Source organism: Aethalodelphis obliquidens, unplaced genomic scaffold (genome assembly GCF_003676395.1).
Source record: "Aethalodelphis obliquidens isolate GAN/ISIS:26980383/991018 unplaced genomic scaffold, ASM367639v1 scaffold38, whole genome shotgun sequence".
Lineage (NCBI taxonomy): Eukaryota > Metazoa > Chordata > Mammalia > Artiodactyla > Delphinidae > Aethalodelphis > Aethalodelphis obliquidens.
Window position 1 is genome coordinate 4109882 of NW_020837982.1, and position 11818 is coordinate 4121699.

At 47.8% G+C, this 11818-nt stretch overlaps 1 protein-coding gene across 1 annotated transcript in view; it reads left to right on the forward strand.

Annotated features, from left to right (window-relative positions):
* The first annotated feature begins 2446 nt into the window (after window positions 1-2446).
* Window positions 2447-11818, forward strand: part of PIPOX (pipecolic acid and sarcosine oxidase) — a 13338-nt gene continuing 3966 nt past the window's right edge. The window contains 4 exon segments of the mRNA XM_027130492.1: window positions 2447-3150; window positions 4355-4503; window positions 10940-11153; window positions 11434-11616. Of these exon segments, the coding sequence (XP_026986293.1) occupies window positions 3037-3150; window positions 4355-4503; window positions 10940-11153; window positions 11434-11616 (660 nt within the window). The 5' untranslated portion in view covers window positions 2447-3036.

Here is an 11818-nt window from a genome sequence, read left to right on the forward strand (position 1 = left end):
TTCTGCTTCTCTTCCTCAGTATGGTTTCATATACACAGGTCTGCGGAGCCCTCTGTCCTCACACTTGTCATTTTGAATCCTACCTCGTACTCCATTGTGTCGACGGGCCAGAGTTTGTTCAGCTGTCCCCTGTGGCTGGGTTGTTTCCCATTTTTTTTATATTATAAAAGTGCAACTAGGAATGTCTTCATACAAATGTCTTTTTCTTCCCTTGGATATTTCCTTGGGGTACAGTTCCCCAAGTCGAATTTCTAGGTCAGAAGGTTTGAACCATTTTACCACCCTGGAGCTCTCCAGAAAGCCCAGACAATCTGAGTTGCCACCATACTCTCTCTCCGTCCCCACTGTACTGACAGATTTTATCATTTTTATTTACTTTTGCTCATTTCATAGGCATGTAATTGTACCTTGAAGTTATTTAATCCTCATTTCTTTCGTTGCTAGTGAGACTGGGTGCATTTCCACGTGAGGATTTATTGTCTGCTTCTCCTTTGTGTAAACTGTTCATCTCCTCTGACATCTTGTCAAGAGAAATCCGAAGGCTGACCTTATATATTTATATCAAGCCTTTACATACTTAAATAGTCCACTTTTCTCAGTTATGTCTGCCACTTTTTACCGTAAGGAAGCTGTCCCATCGGGATGTGGATGCTATCTTGTCCCATGTGGGTCAGGGATTGGGGAGAGTTGAGGTGACTTCTGGATCCTAGAGAAATTTTTTTCAGAAGAAAAAGAAATGCCAGTCGTATGGTACCCCCTCCCTGGGCCCCTATCTTCCTAGGAAAGGAAGCCTGGGCTGAAAGAACAGCTAGTTGCCAAGGCCACTCTGGAGGATTCTTTGCTAGGGCTAAGCATCTTCCTAGGGTCACATGGATGTCCTGATCTATTATTTTCTCCCACTCACAGTATGGCCATGAGAGAAACAGCAAAATATTCAAATCAGAATCATCATTACAAGTCTGACTACTCCTTGGTATAGCACGGTGGTTAAGGGAACAGGTTTTGGAACGGGCAAACCGAGGTTCACACCTCAGTGCCTACGTTTACCAGGTGCGTGGCTCTGGGCAAGTTATAACCTCCGTAAGCCTTCATGTCTTTGGCTGTGAAGTGGTGTTTCAGTTATGGCTGCATAAAAAACTACTTCAAATCTTAGCGGCTAAAAACACCAACTGTTTTATCCTATCTCATGATTTTGTAGGTCAGGAGTTCAGATGGGTCTTGGCTGGATGAGTCTTCTGCTCCACGTGGCATTAATTGGGTCACTCAGTGGTATTTAGCTGGTGGCTGGGCTGGGCTGGAGGGTCCAAGATTGCTTCACTCTGGCTTTCCATGTAGTCTCAGGGCCTCCCCATGTGGTCTCTCCAACAGGTGGTTGGACTAACATGGAGGCTCAGGGGTCCAAGAGTGGGTGTTCCAAGACAAGAAGAGGAAGCTACTTTTAAGGCTTGGGCCAGAAAGTGTCCCAGTGTCACTTCCACCATATTCTATAGGTCAAGCAGTCACAGAGCCTGTGATGGGAACAATGACCAAGAATTGGGAGCTATCTTTAATGTGACAAAAGTAGGGATAAAAATATTTACACCTAGGACTGTGAGGATTAAAGTAAATAATGCATGAAGAGTTTGATTTATCGGGAAGCTAATGAAACTTCAACCACAGGGCTCCTTAATTGCACAATCTCTTCCAAATCCTAGCACTTAATTTTGTATTCACAATTTTTCTTTTCCTTTTCTTTTTCCTTTCTCCTTCCTTCCTTCCTTCCCTTCTTTCCTTCCTTCCTCCCTCCCTCCCTCCCTTCCTTCCTTCTTTTCTTTCTTTCTTTCTTTCTTTCTTTCCACCAGGTCTTAGTTGTGGCCGGAGGCTCGTCACTTGCAGCTCCAGGGCTCTTTAGTTGCAGTTCACCAGCTCCTTAGTTGCGACACATGGACTCCTTAGTTGCAGCTTGTGAGATCTAGTTCCCTGACCGGGGATCGAACCTGGGCCCCCTGCATTGGGAGCACGAAGTCTTATCCACTGCACCACCAGGGAAGTCCCTCTTTTCCTTTCCTTTCAGAGGCCACCCCACAAATTGTATGGGAATTAGGCCTGGGCTTCCCTGGTGGCACAGAGGTTAAGAATCCGCCTGCCAATGCAGGAGACACGGGTTTGAGCCCTGCTCCGGGAAGATCCCACATGCTGCGGAGCAACTAAGCGCCTGCACCACAACTACTGAGCCTGCGCTCTAGAGCCCGCGAGCCACACCTACTGAGCCCGTATGCCACAACTACTGAAGCCCGCACGCCTAGAGCCCATGCTCTGCAACAAGAGAAGCCACGGCAATGAGAAGCCAGTGCACCGCAACGAAGAGTAGCCCCTGCTTGCCGCAACTAGAGAAAGCCTGTGCACAGCAACAAAGACCCGACGCAGCCAAAAATAAATAAATTTAAAAAAAAAAGAATTAGGCCTTATAAATCCCAGCTCTGTCCCACATGCATGCAAGAGTACTCATTTAGCACACTGCCGTGCACAGAGGGAGCCCTCACTCCAGGGGCCCTCACACCCTAGGCAGATGCCTGGTCTGTACCCTCTAGAATCTCCAAAGGAAATCAGGCTGGAGAGAGGGAGGCCAGCAGGGGGAGGCAGCATTCCGGGTGCCCAGCTTGGTCTAGGAGGCATTGAAATTCCAGGGCCGAAGGCCTGAGACAAAGATCATAATGAGACAGGAAGGTGGCATAGGAAGGATCCATTTGCATGACAATAATTGAGCCAAGAATAGAAAGCTAGAGGGATGCAAGGGTGAGGCTGGCAGCTGAGCCGGGCTAAACCTCACAAATCATACTACCCAGCTCTGCTCTGCAGGGGAGGCGGGGGCTCAGCCCTGTGCCAGGTTTTGGGGGTTGGGAGGAGTGGGGAGAAGGACAGGGCCCAGGGAATTGTGGGAATGCTGGCCAGGTTGGACTTTGCTTTACTCCTCCTCCTTCAGGCTGGAGCCCGCCTCCGCTTGCCTTCTCCTTTGTATGTGGTCTCTGAGGCTGTAGGGCTAACTCAGTGGGCAGGATGGCTGCTCAGAAAGATCTCTATGACGCCATTGTGATCGGGGCAGGCATCCAGGGCTGCTTCACTGCGTACCACCTGGCCAAACACAGGAAGAGGGTCCTCCTGCTGGAGCAGGTACCGTGTCCCCTCTGCACTCCTGACCTCAGGGACTGTCCCTTTCTCCTCCCCCAAGAGGGTTTTCTGTGGGGTGAAGGCCAAAGGGCCTGATCTTCACAAATTCTATGCAATTTGTAGCTTAGCTGCCTGGTGTGTTTCATGACAATGCAAAGAAAGTTCCACCCTCCCTAAGACCCAGTTTGGGTTTCTAGGCACATTTCCTCCTTTTGCTGCCTCCCAGATCCTGCTCTTGACCAAGAAGCACCCCAGACCCCATTCTCTTCTTTCTTCCCACCCAGTCTCTTCTGTGCCAAAATGGTTGCCCTGGCCCAGAAAAGTAATCAGTTCTGCTTTGGGTAACCTTAAATAGAGATAATTTGCCTAGAGGGAAAGGCTGATTTGTCAGTCTAGGAGGTAGGATTCTTCCCTGCATATTTCTGGCCTCTCACCCTGGAACCCAGCAGAGGCTTCTGTTTTTTCTGCCACCTCTGGATAATAGCAGCCTCCTTGTTTGATACACAGGAAATAAGACTTAGGTATTTATTTTTCCTTATAGAAAAGTGACCCCATGAAGTGCAGGCTACTGGCCACTGTACATAGGCCTGGGCCCTGTATATCCGCAGCCTTCCCGAGGCAGGTGCACCCAGCCCACCTTCCAAAGGTTTCTACCCTCCCATTCTGCCTAAATCTATCCAGGCTGGTTTTGGTTTATTCTTCTTGGTAATGAGCTGGATTGGTTAGAAACCTTTTTCATTTCTCTATCAGTTTTCTCAAAGCCTGAGGGATTCCTCGTCCAACCTTTCAGGAAACACTCCATCTTTTGCTAAATCTCAACATGGTTCTCTTGTCCTGAGCAATCTGAAACTACAGAGAAAGAGTCAGCATCAGTTTTCTTGTGCATAAAAATGAGGAGCCTAGACTAGAATGATCTCAAAGGTTCTTTCTGCTTCTCCATGAGTCTAAGTGGGGCAAGGTTGCAGCAGGATGACTGAAGACTAACTCACAGAGGGACTTCGGGAAGTGAATGATGTTAGCAAAAAGGATGCCTGAGTTAGAGCTACTGAAGAAATTCTATCCTGAAGCCAAGTCAGTAACTTGGCCACAAAGGGAGACTGTATGGAAATATTTGAAGAATAAGTGTTCCTTGTTGACAGCACATGATGAGTGGGCTCCGAAAGGGGAGGGGTGACAGCTGCAGTTGTCTCTTGTCCTCCTTCTCCAGTTCTTCCTCCCGCACTCCCGAGGAAGTTCCCATGGGCAAAGCCGGATAATCCGAAGGGCGTACCCTGAAGACTTCTACACCCAGATGATGGCTGAGTGCTACCAGATATGGGCCCAGCTGGAGCATGAGGCGGGAACCCAATTATACAGGTTGGGTTGGTGGGGGAGAATCCCTTGGATCGTGGGGCTCAGCACCTGGGGGTGCTTTTACTATGCAAGAGGGCGGTGCCAGGAATACTTGACATGCAACGGAGGGACATGGGGCCTCCGGAAGTGCCAGACACGTGGAAGCATTCTGCTTGCTGTCCTCATGGTCACCCGACAGGTCCAGCTGGCTCTTGACAGTCTCTGAGTTCCAGGGCTGGGGTTAGACCATGTGTCCAAGGCTTGCAGAGGTTGTTTGGGGAAAACTGCTGGAAAGACACTGGGCAGATGCTCAGAGCTGGAGTTTGTATCTACATCTCCGTGGAACCGTCAGAGAACCTCTCAGGGCAGGGATTGAAATAGAGGAGAAGGCCTCTGCCTGATTCTTTATATTCCTACTAGTATCACAAACTTTAATGCTGGGTCCTCTCCCCCAGAACAACCCTTATAAATCCATTTGATTCTCTGAATACCTCCTCCCATAGGAGCAAATGGGGATGCTCCTCAGGCTGCATTGCTGACCAGGGAGTGAGCCTGCAGCTATTTCTCTGTTGCCTGCATGGCCTTCTCTGACCCTTAAGACCCCCCCTCACTGACCTTTCAAATATTCATGGGGAAGAAGGCAGACAACCCAGGAGGCAAAGAGAACTTTTACCAACCATGCTACCATCCCTCCCGCCTTCTCTGTGGCTCTTAACTGAACTTCCTACAAAACCACTGCTCTACCCTACAGGGTGGCAGTTATTTTAATGGCCAGGAACCAAGAGGTTACTGTTCTGTTGCAAAAACACCATTAACTTAAGAACAAAGTGAAATCCATTATGCAAATACAGCTAGGGCAGCTAATTACAGATTTATTCCAGACGCAGCTAATACACCCAGCACCCAAATAAAGGAGCATGTCTTGCTGAGGCGTGGCCTGGCAAAGGAACCTCTCTCTGTCAGCCATCTGTGAACACTGCTGAGTATCTGTGTTAAAAGAACTGCTGAGGCCTTAGAGGGCACACTTCATCCCAGCAGATAAGGAGGCAACTAGAAGATGTTTGGAAAGTGTCTGGAATCTTTCAGAGGGGAGACAATTCTGGAGTCAGACAGGCTTGAATTTGACTTTGTGCTCTCTTACCAGCTGTGTGACCTTGGAAAAGTTTCTGTACCTCTCTGCGCCTCATTTTTCTCACAGGGCTTTGTGAGGATTAAACGAGACTCTTGGCACTATGCCTAGCACTTTTGAATAAATGGCAGTTCCTGCCACTTATTCTGGGTCAGCTGTATCCTATCTCCATTGAGCAAGGGGGGAAGAAAGGCAGAAGGAGACAGATGGGATGCAGCAACCATGGACATCGAGGGGAAGGGCTGCTGGAGAGAGGGAAAGGGACCCTTGGATAGGAGAATCTCATAATCTCACAATCCCTCTCTTTGGCAGGAGGACAGGAATTTGGAAGGGCTTTGGAACCAGGCAGCGCTGGCTCTAGATATCATCTTGCTCTGACATATTTAGCTGTGTGGTTTGGAGCAAGCTGTCTAACCTCTGTGAGACTCAGTTTTCTCATCTGTAAAGTAGGGGTAATAATATCTATTTCCTGTGTCTGTTGTGAGGATAAAGTTTGTAAAGGGCTTGCAATAGTGCCTGACAAATCATCATCATCATTATCATTATCACTGCGTGTTTTAGTGCTTAGAATGAGAAACTAAGGCTGTTCTAAAAGTACTTGATCCATGTTAACTCATTTAATTCTCCCCACAAACTCATGAGAGGGTTGCTACTGAGTAGTCAGGGTCTTAACCTGTAGTGCAAGTCACAGAATTACTCAACTTTCAGTCTAGAACAGGGTTTGTCAAACTTTTTCTGTGAATGGCCACATAGTTTTACAGGCTTTGCAGGCCATATGGTCTCTATTGCAACAATTCAACTCTGCCAGCAACTCAACTGTGCCATTGTGAAAGCAGCCACAGATAATATGTAAACAAATGGGCATGGCTGGGTTCCAATAAAACTTTATTTATGGACACAAATTTCAGATAATTTTCATGTCATGAAGTATTCTTTGGGACTTCCCTGGTGGTCCAGTGGTTAAGAATCTGCCTTCCAATGCAGGGGACGTGGGTTCGATCCCTGGTCAGGGAACTAAGATCCCACATGCTGCAGGGCAACTAAGCCCGCGTGCCACAACTAGAGAGCCCGTTTGCCGCAACTGCAGAGCCCACATGCTCTGGAGCCTGCATGCTACAACTAGAGAGAAGCCTGTGTGCCACAATGAAAGATCCCACGTGCCACAACTAAGACCTGATGCAGCCAAAAATAAACAAACAAATAAATATTAAAAAAAAAGAAATATTCTTCTTTTGCTTTTTATCAACCATTTAAAATTGTAAAAACCATCTTGGCTTGTGGGACAGACAAAAACAGGTGATTTGGCCCCTGGGTCATCGCTTGCTGCCTCCTGATTTAGGAAATACCACAAACTGGTTACCTTGTCCATCCCCTGTTTCCAAACAGGTTCATGCCTAAATCATCCCAGGTCAGAAGGCTGCTAACATACATTTAAAGACTGGGACATATCATAGCTCCTCTTAAAAGACTATCCCTATGCTTTACAGCCCCAATTATGGAAAATGAAGAGTAAAGTGAATGTTCTTTGAAAAATCTTTGAAGTTCTATATAGTGCTAGGCATTATTATTGTTGTTGTTGTTGTTATTATTAGCAAGTCCTTTCTTATGGCCAAACTAATTTACTCAGGCACACTAATTTATTTGGTTCTTTTACTTAGTAGAGACACAGAACAGATACTTCCTATTCCAATTCCTTTAGCTTTTGTTCCTAATTCTGATTTTCTAAATGATTCATTAGCTGTGTGATTCTTATTCTCCTAGGTTCTTCTGGAAGAACCAGCACAATATCATAATTGAACTGATAGATATGAACATATTAACTTAATGATATTTGATGATGATTTAAAAAAAAAAAACCTTCAGGAGTTGATAAGGTGGTTGTCCAATTCTCTTCATTCTGTTCTGCTGCTTCCTGTGACAGAGGCATACTAAATATGGGTGGCTCAGGATATTTGCATATATTCTGGGAACAGACGATGACACATGTGTCAGATCACAAGGTCTGAATCTTTTGTGATGTGTACAGCCAGGATGCTGATACCAAGAGCAAATCCCAGCTCTGTGGCCCATCTCTTTCCTGCCCCACCTTCTCCCTTTGAGTCCTACTATCTAGCTCCTGACCCGGGCTGCCCCTGCTTAGCTGACAATATCAGACAAGATCACAGCCGTAGGCAGTACAGCTGCTGCCAGAACCTGGTGGCCCCCTGCGCAGCTGCTGCTTCCTGTGTCTGCGAAGTGTCTGGCTTGTCAGCCACATCCCCTCCCTGGAGCAGTCTTTGTTAACCAATTCCACCTCGGCCCACTGAGCAGAAGATGAAACGCCAAGAGCTCCTCCCAAACCAACAAAGACAGCAGCCATTACCAAGTCCCTGTTGGAGTCTCTTCCCCAAGGTGACTCTGAGAGCTGGCTTTCCTGGCACTTTTAACCCAGAGCGGGGAAAGCTGGAGCTTGGGATGGGAGATGGCAGATGCAGGGAGAGCTGTCTGCCCCTCCCAAATCCTCCCCACTCCATCCTGCCTCCTGTCCTGCTATAGTAACTGGTGGAAATCCCTCATCACCAACTCCCTACATCATGTCTGAGGCTTTAGTTGGGCCATAGAGAAGTCAACAAGGCCCTTGGGAGGAATCTTCGATTATCTCTTCCTAGGGCCGGATCCAGCTAGGGTTGGGAGGAAGGCACAGTTAGTACCAAATGCTCTGAAGGTGTTCTGGGACTTGGGAGCTGCACTCTTTCCAGGGATCCCCAGCACCCCGGCCTCACTACAAGGTGCCGTCTTTCTAGACCAGCCCTGACCGCTCATTTCCTGGTCTTTTTTTTTTTTTTTCCTGCAATGCCCTTGTCCCTTCTCACCCTCCTCCTCCCCAAACTTCGTAGCCTGGATCTGAGCAGAAAAAGAGGAAAGGGAGGCCCAGAGCATAGGGGTGAGAAATTGATGCAGAATGAGCAGACTGTTTATTGGGATCTAGGAAAAGCCATTAAGAAAATAAGTACTTAAATGATTTTCAATCTGCGCATGGAAGTCATCTATCTTCATACTGGGGGAAAGAGGCCCGTTCTCTGATCCCGGTTTTGATTGACTGCTTTCCAGTTCTCTAAGCATCTCCCACAGGAGCCTCTCACCTATTTCCCATAATGACAGGCCTTTGCATTTCCAGGCAGTGTTTTACATTTATTTCCGATTTGCTCATAATGGTCAAAAATCTCTCTCCGATCCAAGGCATTTCTCTGGCAGTGCATGGTTTCCCTCAGGCCAAATGGTTCAGCTGTGATCCACGGAAAATGAGAATTTCCCAAACGCACCTCCGGACTAAGGGAGGGTCCAGCATCACAAATTCAGATGGAAAATTTCCCACTGTTAGATCAATATCTGGGCTGAGAAATAAATGCCACAGGGGCAGAGAGCTGGAGCAAAATGATTACAATTGGCACAATTACATTCACCAGCAGAATCAACTTGCTGATTACTCCTAGGGATAGGGAGCTCCCGCTTCATCCACCGCAGGACGGCTTGGGAATTAGAACATCACTCAGCATTTCATAATTCAACAGATTTGCCCGTTGCTTTGGCGTGAGTTCATTTCCTCCATAGAGTACATTCCTGAAAGAGGAGTTCTTATTTCAAGGAAAGAAGGAAGGAAGGAAGGGAAGAAGGGAGAAAGGAAGGGAAGGAAGAGAAAGTAACTGAATCTCAGAGTATGTGAGAGACCAAGGCTAGTATATTGCAGGCAGAGGTTAGAATATGCTGCTCTGGAATTTCCGGGCCAGGGATCTGACATGGTGACTGCTAAGGTGAGGTCTTTCCCAGAATTCTACACAGCTACAACCTCATCAGGTACAAAGGGCTCAAGAACGTACGCTTGGGTGCCTTAATTATCCTGTTGACCAAGGAGTTTACTAGGCAAATTTTCATTAACTGAGAACCAATCTGAAGTTCTTTTGGGGCCACAGGAAAAAGACGGTCTGCTGGCTAGTGGGGATTTCTACAGCATCTTTCCTCTGTTGAGCTTTGAAGAGGCAGAGGCGTTCACTGCTTTCTCACCAGTGGTGAATGCTGGGTAGGCGGGGGCCATGGCAAATGGATTGGGCATGCTGCGTGGCTCTGTGTACTGACACTGGCCCCAGGGCCCGCTGTGTCCCTACCCCCTCCCAATCTTCTCTTTAATCCCCCCAACCAGATAATGTGGGATTTGGAAGCATGTAATATCCATGAGACTCCATTATAGGCTATTACGAGCTTTATATACAGTACCTGGGGGATGTGTCGGGCTGATGCTTGTCACCGTGGCTGCTGAAACCGAGAGGGACTACAGGAATGGTCCCAAGGGCCAAAGTGACCCTTCTATTGTTTTGATCAGTTACCCCCAAAAGGGAGCTCTGATCTCTTGTGACATAGAGATGGAAAGCGTTAAAGAGAAACAGCTCTCATTCTCTTATGGTGGAAGAAACACAGAGGGATGTATAGGGAGAACAAAAACATTAATCGCTGAATTAATTGCTGGAGTCCTAAGAGGCCATCTCACCTACTGGGGTTTCTGCATGAGGGCACTATTGGCATTTGGGTGGGATCTTCCTGAGCATTGCAGGTTTAGCATCCCTGGCCCCTGCCCACCAAATGTGAGTGGCAACCCCCAGGCATTGTGACAAGCAAAAAAATGATCCATGCCATTTCCACAACTCCCCTGGTGTGGAACCACCAACAGTCCAACAGTCATGTGTTACAGAGGAGGAATCTGGGATCAGCGAGCAATCAGACCAAGGTCACAGAGGGGATGCTGGGACTGGACCCAGAGCCAGAGCTCCCAACTTAGGACCCTTTCCACAAAACAGGCAGCCTCTGAGAAGGAACTGAGAGATAGATCACAAGAAGAGACAAAACATTATATGACAAGAAAAAGGAACAGGGAAAAGAAACAGCAGGGAGTTGGGGAGGGGAAAAGGGATAAAGAATTGAGATCAAAACAGTGAGTGGGGTCAGGGGACTGGAGGAAAGGGAAATCTTATCAAGTTCATTGAACATTTACCACCTTCTAGGTGTGGAGATAAAAGAGGACTTAGGGTCTCTGACCTCAAGGGCAGGATGGATCCTGATGAGGGAAGATGGAGGGATAAGCAAACCAATAGTGAGAGCCAAGGGCAGACTTGGGGATGGGCTGGAAACCAGCACAACAATACTGGACTGTTACAACAGAATGTAGATGTCTTTGCCTGTTTTTTGAATGTGAGGCCAGGACTCCCCTTGATGCCTGGTCTGGGCCCCTTGCTGAAAAATGACAGAGAAGGCCCAGGGCCCGGACGCAGACTCTCACTCAGGTGTCTTTTTTTTTTATAGGCAGACTGGACTACTGCTGCTGGGAATGAAGGAGAATGCAGAATTAAAGATAATCCAGGCTACTCTGTCTAGGCAGGGAGTGGAACACCAGTGTCTTCCATCTGAGGAACTGAAGCAACGTTTCCCCAATATTCGGTTGGCCAGGGGAGAAGTGGGGCTCTTGGAAAAGTCTGGAGGAGTTCTCTATGCTGACAAGGCGCTCAGAGCCCTTCAGGTGATACCGTGCAGCATTAGGGGCACTGCAGCTCCTGCTCTGGGCATCCTGGGTCCCCATCAGCCATCCCCTGACCCCCAGTTGGATGACAGCCTTTGCCCTGCCAGCTTTAGTCTTGACTTTTTGGACTGGGCAGTTTTATATACCCTGCTAGGCCTCGACAATATGGGAGAGGAGGTCTAGATTCTGCCCTCTCTTTTCTGCACTCGATGAAGGATTCTTTGTCCAGGGTGAACCACATACATAACTGATTTGCCCTTTCCTGCTCCTGCCCTTTCAGGATGCAATTCGACAGCTAGGAGGCATAGTGCATGATGGAGAGAAGGTGATGGAGATAAAACCAGGGCTACTGGTCGTGGTGAAAACCACCTCCAGGAGCTACCAAGCCAAGAGTTTGATCATCACAGCAGGTCCTTGGACCAACCGGCTCCTCCGTCCCCTGGGCGTTGAGCTGCCTCTCCAGGTAAGGGGAGCTGAAAGCCTGAGAGGTGGTGCTTAAGAAAAGAAGCCTTGGACCCAGATGGACTTGAGTCTTCCATCTGCCACTTGCTAGTGGATGACTTTGGGCAAATTTCATTCACCTTCACCTCACTTAGCCTCAATTTTATAACCTGTAAAGTGGGGACTAGGGCTGTTGGAGAATTAAATTAAATCATATATATATA